We start from the raw sequence: 19,413 nt of genomic DNA, 5'->3' as shown, positions 1-19,413 counted from the left end.
AGTTAAAATTTGCCTTTCTACCCTTTGCTCTTCTTCATCAGAATTTAGAAATTCCTCAATCTTTTCAATTCTATTCACCATTGCCTTCTGCAATGTCTGAATCTCCTGTCCAGAATTATGTTCCAAAGCCTTCATTGAGGATTCTAAAGTATGAAGTTTGTCCGTTAGAGATAACATCTCATCTTTGGACATAATTTTTATGGCATAAACCGTGCCTTCTTGTATTGACAATCTTTCCGTCAATCTGTCATAAGCTTTAGACAAAATCCGATTGTCACATTCAGCAGTTTTGATTCTCTCAGTTAATGTTTCATTTCCTACAGAAAGGGACTGAATCTTATGGTCCAGATCAGCTGTTCCCTCTTCCATAGTAATGAATTTCTCCTTAATATCAGCCACTAATGTTTCAGTTTCTACAGAAAGGGACTGAACCTTACAATCCAGATCAGTTGTTCCCTCTTCCATAGTAATGAATTTCTCCTTAACATCAGCCTGGAGAACTTAAAACTGATTCTTGAGAAGATTGTTATCATTCTCAATTGTTTTTAAGCGTTCAATCTCTGCCTTAAGAATCCTGGATTCGTCTCGTAAAGACTTTATCATATTTCTATTATCAAACCATTTGGTGCCAATGAAAACTACGAATCCCAGAAGGATCCATATATGTGGGGTGATAGACACCTCTTGTAAAATCTCCCACATGGTACAATTAAAAAAACTGTTAAATTCTTGAACAGTAATGTGTTCAGACATTTTATTTATAAAAGAAAAATTTTTTACCTGCAATGATCGGTTCCTGCCAGTGGTGGTTTCTGTGTTTTTGGAGCCTGTACTAGAACTAGCTCTTGTAGACCAGGCTGGCCTCGAACTCACAGAGATCCGCCTGCCTCTGCCTCCCAAGTGCTGGGATTAAAGGCGTGCACCACCATGGCCTGGCAGGCCTCAAACTCACAGAGATCCGCCTGCCTCTGCTTCCCAAGTGCTGGGATTAAAGGCGTGCGCTACCACTGCCTGGCCAAGTCACTTTATATCAGACCAAATCTGATGCTGTGGCAGCTTTTGTTGCAAAACCGCAGGTACTTGAGCTTCTGCTAATTCAGGCAGTGGGGTTCCGCTGCAAAACTTAGCCAAGGCAGGCAGAATGGGCCTGTGTCGCCGAGTATGTCTCGGACTCGGCACTGGGGCCAGAGTCACAAACTGAAAAACAGCACCCGGGAAGGTTCTGTGTTAGCTAGAGGGCTACCCGCTTGAGTTGGGGGCAAAATAGCCCGACGTTGGACGCCAAAATGTAGTGGCATAAACGAATGCAGACAGATTGTAAAAATATATATAGTTTTAATGTAGAAATAGACTTACAGAACCACCGTTCCCACGGAGACCAGGAAAGCAGAAGAGACAGCTCGGAACACACTTGCCAAATTTATAGGGAGACATTAGCCCGAGGCGAACACGCCCCCTAAGGGGCGGGACTTATCCCTACACTCAAGATCTTCTCAACTCCCTTCTCCCTTACTTTCTACTCCCTGCCCCCCTACTCCCAAATTTTTGTCTGATTCCAATTTCCAGGTGAGTCTATATATGTTTTTCTTTGGGTTCAACTAATTACTTAGTGAAACCATGTCTTGAAGAATAGTCAGTGACAAATATTTACTTTTTTTTTGTTTTTTGAGACAGGGTTTCTTTATATAGACTTGGCCTTTTCTAGAACGCTCTCTATAGACCAGACTGGCCTCAGACTCAGAGATCTACCTGTCTCTGCCTCCTAAGTGCTAAGATTAAAGACATGCACTGCCACCACCACCACCTTTGGGCTGTATTTACTATTTCTTAAGATAAAAGATTCAGATTTTTCTCTTCTAATTTAGGAGCCTTCTTTTGAGTTAATGGTAAATGTCTTTAACAAAAAATTGACTGGCTTGCCATTTGACTTAGAGAAGGTTGTATCCAAGGTGCCTGGTTTTATTATATAATTTCCCCTATAATGTTTGGGAGGCAGAGTCACTTCTCCATCTAGGCTGCTTGCAGTGATGCTGGCTGCTGTAAAGGCTCTACCACCTTGGCCATGAAATAGAGCTTAATTTTCAGTCGCTGTTGTGATGTTTGTGCTGAAGCCTCCAGAGGGCAGTAGTGAGTCTGAAGCGATCATCAAGATCATGTGTTTGCTGTGAACCAGCTGTTATAATTTATTTAAAAAATCAGCACCAAGAGAAGTCATGCCATAAAACAGGGCTCACATGGGAGGTTTATAGGAAGAGGAGAGAGAAGGGGGCAGAGAGGAGAGGGCAGAGAAGGGAGCAGGGGGGGGGCAGAGACTGATCCCTGGGGACAAGGGTGGCTGGAGAGAGAGAGAGAGAGAGAGAGAGAGAGAGAGAGAGAGAGAGAGAGAGAAGAGGCAGGGAAGGAAGGAGGAAGGGAGGGAGAGAGAAGGTAGGCAAGGCCCACTTTTTAAAAGGGAATACAATGAATGTGCCCAGGGAGTGCCCTTAGTAATTGCAGCTGAAGATGTATCCTGTCAGTACCCTAAGGGCAGGTCAGTACCCTGAATGCTAACACCAGCAAGCTGTCATCTAGAAGTACGGTTCTGTGTGACACAGGAGTAAGCTTTATGTCTTCTCTCTTTGTGAAAGTACAGGAGGCACTTTCTGTGAATGCTGTTGCTGAGAAGATGACTCTGGGTATGAGGAAGGGCAGCTACACTTCCAGCTGTGACTTTCTTTACTGTGCACAGTAAAGTACGTGCTCACTCCAGAATGAGTAAGAATACCAAAACGTACAAAGCAGGAAATGACTTCGACTCTTTTGTAGTACATATACACACCATGTGTTTATAGCACATGTAGCTTGGATCTTTTCAAGCACTGAATTTGTGCTGATTATTTTTCTGCTCATCATGTTTTTTGAAAACATTTTTAGTGCCTGTACAAGAGCTCTGTGCATATTCACCAAGCAGCCTTCAGAGTTACCTTGTAGCTTTCTGGAGTGAGAGCACTTATTCTCCAGTGACTTCTGACGGATGTGAGATGAGGGCTGCATGGCCCTGGGGACCAGCAGCTTTCTGTGCTGTGGCCCCGCCCTTCATTGTCTCCTGTTGGGTACCCAGGGGATTTTCACAGTGACTTTTGAGTTTTTCATAATTTATGTAGATAATTAGGATAAGAAATTATTAGGCTAATAAATATCATTGCCAAACTATTTTCTGGAAATATTTGCTTATCCCTTCTGACAGATGGCATAGGTGCCTTTGTTTCTAACATAAATCCAGCAGAATCAAATACTGATATCTTTGTTGCCAAAGATATGACTGAGAAGTAGTTCTCATGATTATCATTAGAAAAATTCATGATCTTTGAATTTTAGTTTGTCTACAGACATCTACTGCATACATAAGTTGTCATGTTCTTTCCCTTCTCTGTTTTTTATATTGAAGTATGTGATTTTTTACATGTAAAAATAAACCTCTATATTTGTTTCTATACTTGCTATTTTGATTTTGTATGCTCTTTGGGGTTCTAGAGTTTTTATATTTTTGTGCTGCCTGGTCTTTTCCTTCTTTTGGTTTCTCTAAGTAATTTTTTTTGTGTAAAAGATCTCCTCTCACCATGGATGTTAGCAAACATTGACTTTCTTCTTGTCAGCAGTGTGTTTGCACTTGACTGTTTACTCCATTTGGAGTTCACAGAGTGGGTTCATCCTCACCCTCTAAGCTCACTGTCCTAGCACCACCAGTTCACTAGCCCCTCTAGTGACTTTAATGATATCTTTTTATTTTGGAGGTCATCATCCCATGAGAGTCTGTTTCTTGGCTTTAGAGTCAGCTAGACCTGGCTTTGAATTTCAGCTCTGTGTTTTACTATTAGTAACCCTGAGCAAATTGTTTAAGCTTTTCAAGTCTTAGTGTTTTATCTGAAGAATGATCAGAACAAGAACTAGTTGGTTTCATTTTTTTTAATTGAAAAAAAAATTTCCGCCTCCTCCCAGCCTCCCATTTCCCTCCCCCTCCTCCCACTCCTCTCCCTCTCCCCCCACTCCTCTCCCCCTTCCTCTCCAGTCTGAAGAGCAGTCAGGGTTCCCTGCCCTGTGGAAAGTCCAAGGTCCTCCCCCCTCCATCCAGGTCCAGGAAGGTGAGCATCCAAACAGGCTAGGCTCTCACAAAGCCAGAACATGAAGTAGGATCAAAACCCAGTGTCATTGTCCTTGGCTTCTCATCAGCCCTCATTGTTCGCCATGTTCAGAGAGTCCGGTTTTATCCCATGCTTTTTCAGTCATAGTCCAGCTGGCCTTGGTGAGCTCCCAATAGATCATCCCCACTGTCTCCGTGGGTGGGTGCACCCCTCGTGGTCCTGACTTCTTTGCTCATGTTCTCCCTCCTTCTGTTCCTCATTGGGACCTTGGGAGCTCAGTCCAGTGCTCCAGTGTGGGTCTCTGTCTCTATCTCCATCCATCGCCAGATAAAGGTTCTATGGTGATATGCAAGATATTCATCAGTATGGCTATAGGATAGGGTCATTTCAGGTTCCCTATCCTCAGCCGCCCCAGGAACTAACTGGGGACATCGCCCTGGGCACCTGGGAGCCCCTCTAGGTCCAAGTCTCTTGCCAACCCTAAGATGGCTCCCTTAATTAAGATATGTGCTTCCCTGCTCCCCTATCCAACCTTCCTTTATCCCAATCATCCTTTTTCCCCAAGTTCCCCCCATCCTCCCCTTCTCCCTTTTCTCTCCCCATCTCCCCTTACCCCCCTCCCACCCCACCCCCAAGATCCCAATTTTTTGCCTGGCAATCTTGTCTACTTCCCATAACCAGGAGGATAGCTATATGTTTTTCTTTGGGTTCACCTTCTTATTTAGCTTCTTTAGGATATCAAATTATAGACTCACTGACCTTTATTTATGGCTAGAAACCAATTATGAGTGAGTACATCCCATGTTCATCTTTTTGGGTCTGGGTTACCTCACTCAGGATAGTGTTTTCTATTTCCATCCATTTGCATGCAAAATTCTAGAAGTCATTGTTTTTTTACCGCTGAGTAGTACTCTAATGTGTATATATTCCACACTTTCTTCATCCATTCTTCCATTGAAGGACATCTAGGTTGTTTCCAGGTTCTGGCTATTACAAATAATGCTGCTATGAACATAGTTGAACAAATGCCCTTGTCATATGATCGGGCATCTCTTGGGTATATTCCCAAGAGTGGCATTGCTGGGTCCAGGGGTAGGTTGATCCCGAATTTCCTGAGAAACCGCCATACTGCTTTCCAAAGTGGTTGCCCAAGTTTGCATTCCCACCAGCAATGGATGAGGGTACCCCTTCCTCCACAACCTCTCCAGCAAAGGCTATCATTGGTGTTTTTAATTTTAGCCATTCTGACAGGTGTAAGATGATATCTCAAAGTTGTTTTGATTTGCATTTCCCTGATCGCTAAGGAGGTTGAGCATGACCTTAAGTGTCTTTTGGCCATTTGAACTTCTTCTGTTGAGAATTCTCTGTTCAGATCAGTGCCCCATTTTTTTTATAAATATTTATTTATTTATTATGTATACAGTATTCTGTCTGCATGTATGCGTGTAGGCCAGAAGAGGTCACCAGATATCATTACAGATGGTTGTGAGCCACCATGTGGTTGCTGGGAATTGAACTCAGAACCTCTGGAAGAACAGCTAGTGCTCTTAACCTCTGAGCCATCTCTCCAGTCCCAGATCAGTGCCCCATTTTTTAATTGGGTTAATTAGCATTTTAAAGTCTAGTTTCTTGAGTTCTTTATATATTTTGGAGATCAGACCTTTGTCTGTTGCGGGGTTGGTGAAGATCTCTCCCAGTCAGTGGGTTGCCTTTTTGTCTTAGTGACAGTGTTCTTTGCTTTATACAAGCGTCTCAGTTTCAGTAGGTTCCATTTATTCAATGTTGCCCTTAATGTCTGTGCTGCTGGGGATATACCTAGGAAGCGATCTCCTGTGCCCATCTGTTGTAGGGTACTTCCCACTTTCTCTTCTATCACGTTCAGTGTGTTCAGATTGATATTGAGGTCTTTAATCCATTTGGACTTGAGTTTTGTGCATGGTGATAGATATGGATCTATTTTCATTCTTCTACAGGTTGACATCCAGTTGTGCCAGCACCATTTGTTGAAGATGCTTTCTTTCTTCCATTGTATACTTTTAGCTCCTTTATCGAAAATCAGGTGTTCATAGGTTTGTGGGTTAAAATCCGGGTCTTCTATACGATTCCATTGGTCGACTTCTCTGTTTTTATGCCAATACCACACTGTTTTCATTACTGTAGCTCTGTAATAGTTGGTTGCATTTTCATATGTGGAGAGTGGAGTGGATACAGAGTATAAGGTACCTGTTTTGTTTAATGCCTGCTTCAGAGCCACTGTTGTCTACAACCACTCCCTATCCTTTTGGGTTAGCATGTCTTTTGTTTTTGTTTTGTTTTTGAGACAAGGTTTCTCTGTAACTTTGGAACCTGTCCTGGAAGTAGCTCTTTTTGACCAGGCTGGTCTTGAACTCACAGAGATCTGCCTGCCTCCTGAGTGCTGGGATTAAAGGTGTGCACCACCACACCCGACTCTTATCATGGCTTCTTTATCCTCTTGATAAAGTTAATACCTCCTCTGTCCAGGGAGTATTTTCATGGCATACAAACGTCTTACTTTTTTCTTTCTGTCTGGAGAGGGCTGTAGAGTTAGAGCCACCCACATACCTATAGAAATTGTAAGAGCTTAGACTAAATGAGACCTAGACCCCTTCATCTGTCAGCTGAGAACAATATACACAGATAGGAGGAAACCTTGAGTATTTGGGCCACTTCTAAATGAAATTACTTGTTCTCTTAGGACCAGCTTATGCTGGATCACAATACATCATTTCTATTTAATAATACAGTACTTTTGCACATGCCTAGTTTTTTGGATTAGGGGTATCATAAGATACTCTCTTATGATAGGCAGCTGGATGACCTATCACAGCCCCAAGATCAAGCACTTAGTCTTTGTGAAAGTCCAGTATTGGGCCAAGAGCTTTTTCTCAAAAGGCAAGTAGTTATCCAAAGAAGGCAACCTCCACTGTGATTCTTTGAGTTCGCATGCCATATATTTTGAGCTGGAACAGAGGAGGCAGAGGTGACAAAGTGGCATCACTGACATAACTAAAATAGGAATCAAAGGAAAAATGGAAGGACCCATTTATAGTGTTTACTCTTTGTATTTGTGCATTGTTAACAAGTTAGTGGAAAGATACAGAACTTCAGTTCTACATGTGACTAAGCAGTGGTACAACATAGGACATGTCCTGGAACTAGACAGAGGCAGCGGCTGCACAACATACCCTACTTCAGAGTGACTACTTTTCTGCAGTTTAAAATTAAAGCCAATAATGGTAACTTTTTAAGAGAGGAGAGTGATAGGATTAATGTCTAGTCTTAAAATCTAGAAACAATTCTCCAATATTGGAAGTATTTTTCTCCAGAGGTACCCAGTGTTTACTTGACTTTCATTTGCTGGGGCAGAGATGCACATTGATAACTGAGTGTGAAGTTGTTAAAGTGAGCCTCAGTGATCTGGCTGGTCTCTGTGAATACTGCAATTTATCTTGACTTACCAGGAGCAGTGAGCTGGGGATATCATGAATAAACAGTACAAAACCCATCTTTTCTCCAAAATCTGTTTGTAAACTCCACAGAAGGTCAAACAAGATTTTAGGTTATTAGCAATCAAACTTAAACAGAAGATATATTTGATTGTGAATATTTATTAAAAGATAAACCTTAAATTTTATTGCACCATTGTTAAATGCTACTAATAATTTATTAGTGAATTGACACTGATAGTTTAGTTTGTTGTGACAGTTTGTACAATGGCTAGACACTGAGATACCGTTTATCATATTGAAAACCAGTCTCGGTTTTTGGGTAGGAAAATGACTTAAATTAAGTTTCCTGGATCCAAACTGGTTTGGTTTGTAGTCAGTCCATTATGGATGAGGATACCAATGAATACATCTTGTTAGATAAAGAAGTTGAGAAAAAGGATAGTTACGATCAGGTGTACCCCGCCTCACCTTGTTTATTTTGTAGTACAAAGGTTCAAACCCAGGGCCTTTGTGCGTTATTTTTCTTTTTTCTTTTTTTAATTAATTAATTTATTTATTAAAGATTTCTGCCTCCTCCCCGCCACCGCCTCCAATTTTCCTCCCCCTCCCCCGATCAAGTCCCCCTCCCTCATCAGCTCTAAGAGCAATCAGGGTTCCCTGACGTGTGGGAAGTCCAAGGACCACCCACCTCCATCCAGGTCTAGTAAGGTGAGCATCCAAACTGCCTAGGCTCCCACAAAGCCAGTACGTGCAGTAGGATCAGAAACCCATTGCCATTGTTCTTGAGTTCTCAGTAGTCCTCATTGTCCGCTATGTTCAGAGAGTCCGGTTTTATCCCAGGCTTTTCCAGACCCAGGCCAGCTGGTCTTGGTGAGTTCCCAGTAGAACATCCCCATTGTCTCAGTGTGTGGGTGCACCCCTCGCGGTCCTGAGTTCCTTGCTCGTGCTCTCTCTCCTTCTGCTCCTGATTTGGACCTTGAGATTTCAGTCTGGTGCTCCAATGTGTGTCTTTGCAAGTCTATCAGATTAGCAGCCGCTCTAACCCTGAGATTCTCTCAACGTGAGTTGAATATTGTATTTTGGAACTATTTTGTGATACCAGCAGGTGGCGGTAGAAGATAAGGAACCTTATGGTGATCTGGCAGTTTGGTCTTGTGTTTGAAACTGAATGTTCTGGGACTGTTGTTGCCTCCATCTGAAACCTCTTCTAGAGGTGGGCACTGGCTGCTACCTTCAGTAGCGTGCTATGGATGCTCACTTTGACAAACCACCTTTCTTAAGTTTTGCATTCTATAATTGAAGTTTTTAATTCTAGCGTTTTGAAGCAGAGAAGTTTGACAATTTTTATTTTATAAATTAATATGAATATATGCAATAAAATATGTGTAATGTTGGTAACTATAATTTTCAATTATATCAAAATTGTAGAATGCTTTTTAAGGGAAAGGCTGTAAATTGATTGAGCTTTGAAAAGCTTGTAAGCCACTTTACAATGTGTATTGAACACCCATATTTTTCCCCCAGAAAGTACTAGCCTTGTGCTCAGGGTCCTCCTTGCCTCCACCTTCCAAGTCCTGTGATTGCCCGTGAGCCACCACTCCTGGCTTTAGGTACACTTGTTATTTTTGTATATTAGACAAACCTCTAATGGTGAGTTTAGACTTTCCTATTTGTCTGGTATTTTGTAATTATATTGCCATAATTCAGTTCATTTTTATTTCTTTTGCCTAATAATGTTAATTAAAAATACATGACAAAGACATCTTATTTTGTCAGTTGATATGTGTAACCGTGTGAAAATCCTCTGTGATTTTTTTCACTTGCCCAGAAGACACTTTTATTTTATTGCCATGGGGTTTCACCACATAGGCCTGTCTGGCTGACCTGGAACTTGCTGCATAGACCATGCTGACCTCAGACTTCTGATGACCCTTGGATTACAAGCATGTGCCACCACTCCTGACTCTTTTACATTGTTTTTAGAGATTAAGTTTAGGTGTTCATACTCATGCAGCAAACACTGCATGAGTATGCAAGTGGCCAAGCTAGCTCCCTAGCCCTATCTTAGTTTAAGTGAATGAATTGGTTAGAGTTATTATTGTTATTGTTTTTGATTTGAGTTTTTGCCTTTTGGCCTGTGTAGAAGAATTTGGATTTGTTGTTCTGGAAATATCTATGTGTATAGATTAATAATAAGAATAAAAAGCCTCTTTTGTGCTACAGATTTTTCTGTTTATGAAAATATAGTAGACATTAGCATTCACAAACCTTTATTTGGTAGTTTTTCTGAGGCTGATGTTTGAATGGTGAGGACAGTGTAGCTAGCAGCAGAGAGCCTGGACTGGGTCTCCACCTCAGTTTATCTTTGTTTTCTGTTGTTTTCATTATCTTTTAATGCATTGTAAGGGGAAGCTTCTGTGATACAGGGATATGGAGATTTAGGCATGTCACAAAGGTATTTAAGTATATGCCTCATAAATTTTAGAGTACTTCTGTGCCTTTTATAGAAGATTTATGCAGAAGGTAGAAAGGAAGAAAAGTCTATCAATATGCTATATTTGTGTTGTTAATAACTTGTGTATCTCTTGGCAGTTATTTTTTATGCTTAGTTTAAAATACTTATTTGTTTTTGTACATGTTTGTATGTTTGTGTGGGTGTGTATGTGTGTTATGTGTGTGTTGTGTTGTGTATGCACCACACATAGGTGAGAGCCAGAGCAGGACACCGGTTGTCTTCCTTTATCATCTTCCACCTTATTTCCTTGACACAGGTTTCTCCCTGAACTGGAAGTGCATCTGTTTCAGTGGGGCTGGCTGAGCAGGAAGCTCTTGGGATGCTCTGTCTCTGTGCCCTACTGCTGGGTTCCAGGCCAGCAAAACCATGCTGGCTTCTTGTTTGGGTGCTCGGGTTCACACTCAGGTCATCATTTTTACACACCAAATCAGTCCCCCGTCCAACTTAGTTTTCTGTCACGATCATTTTAATGTATTTTTAATGTCATAGTGGATAGTTTTTTTTTAAATAGTGTAAGTCTTTTTGAGTAAAATTAATGAAATGGTAAGGAACGAGTTGAACTAGTTTTAGCTGTAATTCACACCATTTTCTTGTCCCTACTTTGTCTGAGTGCTGGTATATTAGAAATTCTCATTTTTTAAACTTTTGTTTAAAAATTTTGGTGTTGTTTCTCTTTTCTTCTTGCTAAGAGCCAGAGCTGTAACCCATTTAACAGGAGAAAGCCCAGTGACTGAGTTGAAGACCTTTCAAGGTCATGACAGCTGAGTGGTCCGAACTGTGGTTGTCAGATGTAAGGTGCTCCTGACTGGTGAGCTCCTTTAAATCACAGCTCGGCTGAATACCTTACTTTTGGTCAAGACAGTATAGTGCACTAGGTACACAGAATTTATCTAATGTGTTGTGTTCTTAAAATTGAATTGAAAAGTTTTTTGGTGTGTGTGTGTGTGTGTGTGCTTGTATGTTTGTGTAGGTGCTCTGTGTGCATATGTATTCTTGTGGAGGCCAGAAGTCAATTTCAGGTGTTATTTTACTCATGAACTATCCACTTTTTAAAGACAGAGTCTTTAATTGGCTTGCATCTCACCAGTTAGCCTTGGCTGGTTGCTGGCCAGCAAGCCTGGGATCCACTCATCTGTACCCCTCCAGCTCTGGGTTTGCAAGCATATTTCATACCACCTGGATTTCCACATGGGTGCTAGGGTCCTCATGCTCGCAGAACAAACATTTTACCAAGTGAGCTGTTTCTCCAACCTCTTGACATTGAAATTTAAAAAATTTTCCTGTAGTTTAGAGGTGTTTTAGGGAGGTTTGTGTATGTGTGTGTGCTTGTACATATATACCTGAAAAAATAACTGTAGTATTGCTTTTTCCTATTTAATTGGCTTAATGATCATGGGCTCAGTTAAGCACTTTGCTTTATGCCAATAGAATTAATGGACTAATCGTTCAATATGTCCTGAATAAAATATTATGAAACTGATATGTTCTTTGGTAGATAAAAATAATGAAATTAAGTTTATGATGCCCTTGTCACCCACAGCAGTAAGTTTGAGATGGCACAGAGCAGTGAGCGAAAGGGAGACCTGCAGTTCAGCTTCAGGTGTGCCATTACGACTTCGAGAACTTGTGTATGAGGAGGATTCATTGAAATTCTTCGAACAAAAAATAAATTTGCTTTTGAGTGAGATAATTTTCTTCTCCAAATTTCTGTTTCTGTGCTATTTTTGGAGTTAATATAAGTATTTTACTTTTAGATTCTCACAAGTGGTTTATCTATTTTGTGTAAGGATTTTATTGAGGCAGTGATCTTTAGAAACAGATAAGCCATTCTTTCAGTTTAAAGCATTTCTTTGTCTTAAGAAGATAGAAAACATCAATCTTTTCTAAGCGGTCTTTCCCAAGAATGAATACCAGTAGTAGGCATTAGACAGTGTCGTAAGACCCTGTCCCAAGGGAGCCTTTGCACCCATTTGTTGTTATGTCTAAGATATTCTAGATCCCCGTGTTTTCTCACAGGGACTATACCTTCTCCAAAGCTCTGCCTTCAGATGTCATTACACTAGGGACTAGGCCTACAGTTTGTGAGTTTGGTTGTATTTTGTCCATGATAATGTTAAAAGGCTAATCCTTCCTCTCATTAACCTATAGATTCAACACAATGCCAGTCAAAATCCCAATAAGTATTTTGGGTGGCAGATGGTTTGAAAGAAAATGGTTGCCAAAGGGAGAAAGTGCGTCACTGTGGGGGCAGGCTTTGAGGTCTTTTTTGCTCACTTACTTCATGCGACAGTCATTTGACTTCCTGCTGCCTGCAAGATGTAGGACTCTCAGCTTCAGCACCACATCTGCCTGCATGTTGTCTGCCTGCATGTCTTTGTGTTGCCCACCATGGTGATAATGTACTGAACCTCTGAACCTGTAAGCTTGCCACCCCAACTAAATGTTTGCTTTGTAAGTGTTGCCGTGGTCATGGTGTCTCTATGGCAGTAGGAACTGTAGCTAAGACAGATGGAAACTGATACTCGGATTTAAAGTTTAGCTGAGAATTCAGCGAATTTTCAATGGCTAGAACAACATTGGAGGACTTCCTACTTCAGGATGGTTTTCAGTCTGTGATGATCAAGACAGTGTGGTAGCAGCATAGATACGGGGCAGTGGTCAACCCAGCAGGGTACTGAGTCCAAGGGCACATAACATGTATTGCTGATTGACTTTTGACAAAGATACAGAGATACAATTTAGTAGGTAAAGGATGTTTTTAACAAATAGAATTGGAACAGTTGGATAATCACAGACAAATTTGGCCTTTAGTTGATACCTGGCTCCACATAAAAAGTTATCTTGAAGAACCATAAACTTAACTGTAAATTGTAAAACCACAAAAATTTCAGAAGCAGACAGGAGAATCTCTGTGACTCTGGGCTGCACCACTGTTTCTCAGGTAAGATCAAGATCAAGATCAAGATCAAGATCAAGATCAAGATCAAGAAAATGTTCATAAATTTGGCCTTTTAAATTTGGTAAACTGTTCTTTGATTTGAAAAACAACCCATGGACTGGGAGAGAGCACCTGCAGATCTGATACCTGTTAAAGGATTTGTTTTCAGGGAATGTGAAGAATTTTCCTTTGCTGGTGGGAATGTAAAACACACCAGTTTGGGAAATATTTTGACAGTTTCCTGAAATGTCAAACACACAGCTCCCATCCTCTGCCATCCTCTGCTGTACACTCACCCAAAGTGAAAGCCTGTGTCCATCACAAAGTTTGGACATGCATAGTTTTGTAAGAACCACAAGGTGGGAGCAGCAGATGATGTCTACAGGTGGGGTAATTCAGTAAGGGTTTGCTGTAGCCACTGCTATGGGCACAGATCACAGTGCCCACAGAAGCCAGACCAAAACCCAAAAACTACAGGGTTCATTTAGACAAAAATTGTAAAAAACAATTTTTTTTTTCGTATAGAATTAGTGGTTGGCTGTGGGATGGGGGAGTGTGATGATAAAGAGAGGGTTTGTGGAAGTGTCTGGGCAGTAGGTGTGCTCATTATCTGGTATGGGTGTAGAGCTGTCCACTTGGTGTGTTAGTCGGACTGATGTGGCTGTAATAACATCTGGGGTTGGGGTTTTGGACAGAAGTGTTTGCTTTATCGTTCTGGCAGTGTAGGAATATGGGTCTCCTCATGAGGGTCCTGTTTGTGATTCTCACTCACCAGAGAAGGAGTTGGCTGTGTGCAGAACCTAGAATGCTAATGGAGTGGCCTCTTCTTACAGTGACTTTCTGTAGGAACAAGGATACAATCCCATGAGAAAAGTGTTAGTCCCTTCATATTGCTCTCTAGACTCTAGTCGTCTTCCAGGAGGCCTGTCTCTTATAGGCTTCCCAGACTTTGGCACGTGGGGAGGCACATTCAGACTGCACCTGAACCAGAGCACTGTGTATTCGTTATTGCTCAGTGGGGCTGTTAAGATAAACATGTTTTACTTTTTGTATACATTGTGGTTTTCTTCATTTTACATTGACAATTAAAATTTAACTCTAAGGATGGAGTTGGGGACTCAAATGATGGAGAGCAATATGATGTATTGCAGAGCTTAAATGTGGAAATTTCTCATTATAAAATTGCAGATATGGAGCTGGAGAGATAGCTTAATGGTTAATAGCACTTGCTACTCTGTCAGAGGATCCAGGTTTGAGTCCCAGCATCTGCATGGTGTCTCACAACCAAGTACTCAGGGACCCACATCTTCTTTTGGCCTCTGAGGGCTTCTGCATACATATGGTACACATATACAGGCTAACACATATGTACATAAACAAGAACAATTGCAGATATGTGGAATTAATATGAGTAGTTTAGGAAATTGAATTTATTTTACCCAGAGGTTTCTCAACAAATCAGGTAGTGCACTGTAGCTGTTTTCTGGCTTTGGATCGCTTCAGAACTGGTTTTTCTTTTCTTTTCTTTTTTTTTTTTTGGTTTTACAATTTTTAAAAAATGAGCTATCACCAATTTTAAAATTAAACACTTAGAAAATGTTATAAATAACTGTTTGTCTGTGCACCATTGGTACCCACGGAGGCGGGTACCAATGGAAGCCAGAAGAGGGTCATTGGATCCCCTGGAACTGGAGTTACAGATGGTTATGAGCCACCATGTGTGTGATAGGTATTGAACCTGGATTCTCTGAAAGAACAGCAAGTGCTCTTAACTGCTGAGCCATCTTTCCAGCCCTGATCTGGCATTTCTGAACCTGACGTTGATTGTAGAACAGGAGCCCTGGTTGAAGGATTAGGTGTTACCCCATGTTGCTACAGTGGGTTCTTAACAGATACAGGGGGTTTCTTTTTTAAAAAATAGTTTCTAAAAGGGCTGTGTGCCATATAATTACATACAAACTGTTTCCTCTAATTTGAATATAATCCTCGACATATGACATCTTCTATAACACAAGTTATTTAGAATTGCTGTTTCTCTGTTTCCCACTATACTGAAAGCTACATATCAACACTAGATGTGTTTCAAGGATGTAATAATTTACATAATAGGAATTATGATTATTTCCCTTCCTCTTATATCTGGAGAGCCTTAAAGAAAATAATGTTGAACAGCCAAAATAGGAACCGGACACCACACACAAAAGTTTATGGACGGAGCCTGAGAGCACAGCTTTGATCCAGGCCCATTTATTCTTCCTTCAGATACAGTTCCTGAAAACTGTGCCTTGAACCCTTTACTCAGATCAGGTAGCGGTGGGGAAACTGTAGGCACATGCAGATTGTTAGTAATGAAAACCAGGAGTTGATACACCTCGGTGGGGTGAGGGGAGAAGAAATAGGAAAGGAAAGGAAAAGGCAGATAGTGGTGAACGTAGCATGCCAGGAGCTAACAGTTCTGCAAATTAGTTGCCTCTAAGGAAATGATGGTTAGTAAAAGCAGAAAAGCATGAAGTACTTGTTCTTCGAGGCGTTGGTCCAGCTGTCAGCCATGCCTTATTTCATTATGCTAATGATGGCCATGCATATATCATTAGAGCTGCAGGTGACAAACCTGGAACCTAGCAAAGTTGCTACAGTCAAGTCTACGATTTAGGATTTAGGAGTATGCATTTAGTTCTCCCTTATTCCATTTACCCTTCTGTTGATTATAATTAGTGCTCATCAATAAAGAAAAGAATAAAGCCTTTTTTCTTTTTTAAAGTAAATTTCCCTGAAGTTATCCATGTTGGCCCTGAGCTTGTAGTCTCTAGTAGTTTTCATGGTTGGCCTCCCTAGTATGTGGAGCTAGAGGTGCGCGTGTTTGGCCTTAACTTTTTTTCTTTTAAGGGTCAGTACACATAAAAGTATTTTAAAGCAATTTTTGCTTTATAAAGTTCAAATTTCCACTAAAAGATATTAATATAGGAACTGAGGGTGTAGTTCTGTTGGTAGAGTGCTTGCTTGATATGCATGAGACCCTGGGCTTAAGTCCCAGCACCATTAACCAGGTGTGGTGGTGCTTGCCTTTAATTCCAGCACACAGGAAGTGGAGGCAAGAGGATCAAGAACTGTCTTAGGCTACAAAGAAGAATTCAAGGCCATCTTGGGATAATGTGATGTGGTCTCAGAAAAGTAAAAGATATTAAGACATTTATTTCTAACTATTTTTGGCCTTGAAAAGATTAAATATGTATTATATGTACATTAAATCTAGATTTCTGGATAAGAAACTAGGAATTGATGTTATTAATTATCTACTAAAATAAATAATAAGTGATACAACTTATGTTCTACACTCTCCTAGGAGCAGGGTGACTGTGCACACACGTTAACTCATGCCATAGCAGTGGGGAGTTTGAGTTGATACTTTAAGTTGTATGCAATGCTCTGAATGCATTGGTATAACTTTTAACTTTGACTCAATTTTAAGGATTACAGCCATCATTTTGAAGCTCAATTTTAAATTTTAGTGTTTTTCTTGTAAAAAAACAGATGTTGGGCCAAATACTCTGTCAGTGACAGGCCTAAAAGCGTCACTTTCTGAATGTACTTATTCTCACTGTTATGTATTGTGGCATGATGTGGACAAAAGGAAAATGGCTCTGGGAGCCTGCCCACCTGGCTCACATTTTCTTTCCCACTTGGAATTGTGTTTAGAACTCCTGTGATGTGTTTTTCAGGATTCCAGGTAGTCTGCCTTGATACTCACATGCTCTGCAGCTTGGCAAGTGTTGGCCTCCACTGCAGTGCTGCCTGCCCAGGCACTCCTGTGCCTAGAAATGAGTTCGTAGAAGGTCTGCAAGGCCCTTAGAGCAGTGCTGGGCTCGTGGGGTCCAGGAAGTGCTTTCCCCTAGGCTGGCTTGTGAGGCTTAAATGGGCTGTGTATGAAATGCTTGGTGTGGGCCTGGTATCTGCTAAATGATAAGCAGATGCAGTGGCTGTAATTTAAATATTCAAGTGCTGATGCGTTTAAAGATCTGTTTCTTTGGATCTCTGTGTATAAGAGATCTTTGGGTAATTTACTTGGAGAAGTGAGGAAAAGTAGCTAGTTTCTATATTGTCTTTCCCCAGTAGGTACAAATCACAGATAAAAATGTTTAAAGTAAATATATAATTATTTTTCTAGTTGCCAAGTTTAGATAGTCATTTAAAATAGGTATTGCTTTTTATTATTAAAATATAGGTCTTGATGAGCATCACAAGCATTGGTGAACTTTGAAACGCCATGTCGATATCTAACCCAATTTTCTTTTTTTTCTCTTATTGTCATCTTTATAGGTTTGTGGAATCTCGCGTCTTTATTTTCCAACCTTTGTTTGTTTGTGTTGATGCCCTTTGCCTTTTTCTTTCTGGAATCAGAAGGTTTTGCGGGCCTGAAAAAGGTAAGTAAATTGAGTTTTGATTAAGTTTGTTAAATAACTACTTAAATATCACTCATATTAAACTAGAAGTTGATTTAAACAAGCAGTTGAATTACTAAATAACCGTGTTGACACATTGTTGTTAGATATTAAAGCAATGCACAGTGAATTACTGTGTACACAGCAGGAAGTCCATTTACGGTGCACATCCCCCTGAAGGAGTGTCTCCTGTGAAACTGATAGCCTGATAGCAAAGCTGTTAGGCCTTTCTAGGCCTCATCTACTTTAGAACCGATAGGATGCACTTAAAGTACATCTTTTTTTTTTTAAAATTGTTTATTTATTTTTATTTTATATGCATTAGCCTTTTGTTTGTATGTATGTCTGTGTGAGGGTGTCAGGTCTTGAAGTTACAGACAGTTGTTACCCGCCATGTGGCTGCTGGGACTTGAACCTGGGTCCTCTGGAAGAGCAGTCAGTGCTCTTAACTGCTGAGCCTTCTCTCCAGCCCCTACATCTTAATGTGAAAGCTATTCTACATCTCATATTTTCAGAATAGTAACACATTATAAAATCAAACGCTCGATAGTAGGTAGACCCCCGTAGTACTGAGAATGGCTCATCTTCCATGAATATGGAAGACCTGGGAGTGAGCATATGGGGAAGCTTTTTGAGAACATCTGAAAACATACTATGGCTTTATAGGGGGCATGACTGACTCTGACTTTGAATACAGAGTATCCAGCCATAAACTTTGGAATATAATTTAGAAATATAATGAACAAATTTAAGTAAACATTTGAAAGAGTGAACTAGTATTAGAGTTGAGGTATCTTACACTTTTCTGATTTACTTCTATTCCTGTTGCAATATATGGAGTGAATTGTGCTTATCCATGTCATATACTTGACATGGGAAGTTGTAAACATCGTGGATTAATGCTTTTTATTTCACATAACTTGTTTCCCCCTTTTTCAGTATGTGACATCTGTGCATGTGTGTGTGTTTGCATGTGTTTGAGCAGGTGTATGTACATGTAGAGGACAGAGATCAAAATTGGGTGTCTTTCTCCTTTCCTTTCACCATAATTTTTTGAGACAGGAATTTCAAGGAATCTATGTTGACTGAGGTTTTCTGTCCTGCCCAGTTCCCACAGTCATTAAGACCCAAAGAAATCACACAGAGGTTTACATTAATTATAAACTGATTGGCCCAAAGCTCAGGCTTCTTATTAACTCTTATAACTTATATTAGCCCATTATTCTTGTCTATGTTAGCCACATGGCTTGGTACCTTTTTTCGGCGAGGCAGCCACATTTGCTATCTTGCTTCCTCTGTGGCTGGGACATGACTGAAGACTGCACTTCTCTCTTCCCAGAATTCTTGTTGCCCCGCTTCTACTTTCTGCCTGGCCACCCCACCTTCCTGCCTGGCTACTGGCCAATCAGCATTTATTTAAAATATAAGTGACAGGGTACAGACCATTGTTCCACAGCAAATGTAGAACTAAATTTGGCTCAGCTAGTTGGCCAATGAGCTCCAAGGACCTGCCTGTTTCTGCCTCTCTAGCCCTGGAGTTACAGATAGACACATCTATACCAGCTTTTACAACTAAGGTCCTCACGCTTACATGGCAGGTCCTTTACTGACTGAACCCCAGCCCCAGCCCCCTCACATAACTTTGCAAAGTATGGAATGCCTCATGAATGTGTGTCACCTTTGCCCAGGGATGTGCCCCAGCTGTGCTGCTTCAGTTTTAGTTATGCTGTCAGAGGAGCGTTGTTTATGTGGGGTCTCGCAAATGAGCGTGATTAACACTTGATAGTCTGGGAGACACAGGGAAGGACTCCTGAGAGGCCAAGAGCTTTTGTGGACTGGCCTTCTTACTTCAGACGTGAACACCCTGCAGCTGAAAGCTGTCAGCTCACTTCTTAGTTAGCAAATGTATTGAGGTGAAAATGGATTAGCT

General features: G+C 40.9%; 1 protein-coding gene across 4 annotated transcripts in view; it reads left to right on the top strand.

Moving 5' to 3' along the window:
• The window catches only part of Lmbr1 (limb development membrane protein 1), a 175,947-nt gene that overhangs the window by 38,889 nt on the left and 117,645 nt on the right, over positions 1-19,413 (top strand). For all 4 annotated transcript variants that reach the window (XR_005973313.1, XR_005973315.1, XR_005973314.1 and 1 more), the window contains one exon: positions 17,362-17,465. Coding sequence is in view for 1 of the 4 variants with exons in the window: in XM_041640646.1 (XP_041496580.1) it covers positions 17,362-17,465 (104 nt within the window). In the remaining 3 variants the exon portion in view is untranslated. The remainder of the gene's footprint in view (positions 1-17,361; positions 17,466-19,413) is intronic.

Source organism: Microtus oregoni, unplaced genomic scaffold, assembly GCF_018167655.1.
Source record: "Microtus oregoni isolate MIOR12 unplaced genomic scaffold, Mior012 000064F_ref0000363, whole genome shotgun sequence".
Taxonomy (NCBI): domain Eukaryota; kingdom Metazoa; phylum Chordata; class Mammalia; order Rodentia; family Cricetidae; genus Microtus; species Microtus oregoni.
This window is presented reverse-complemented; position numbering and strand designations above follow the sequence as displayed.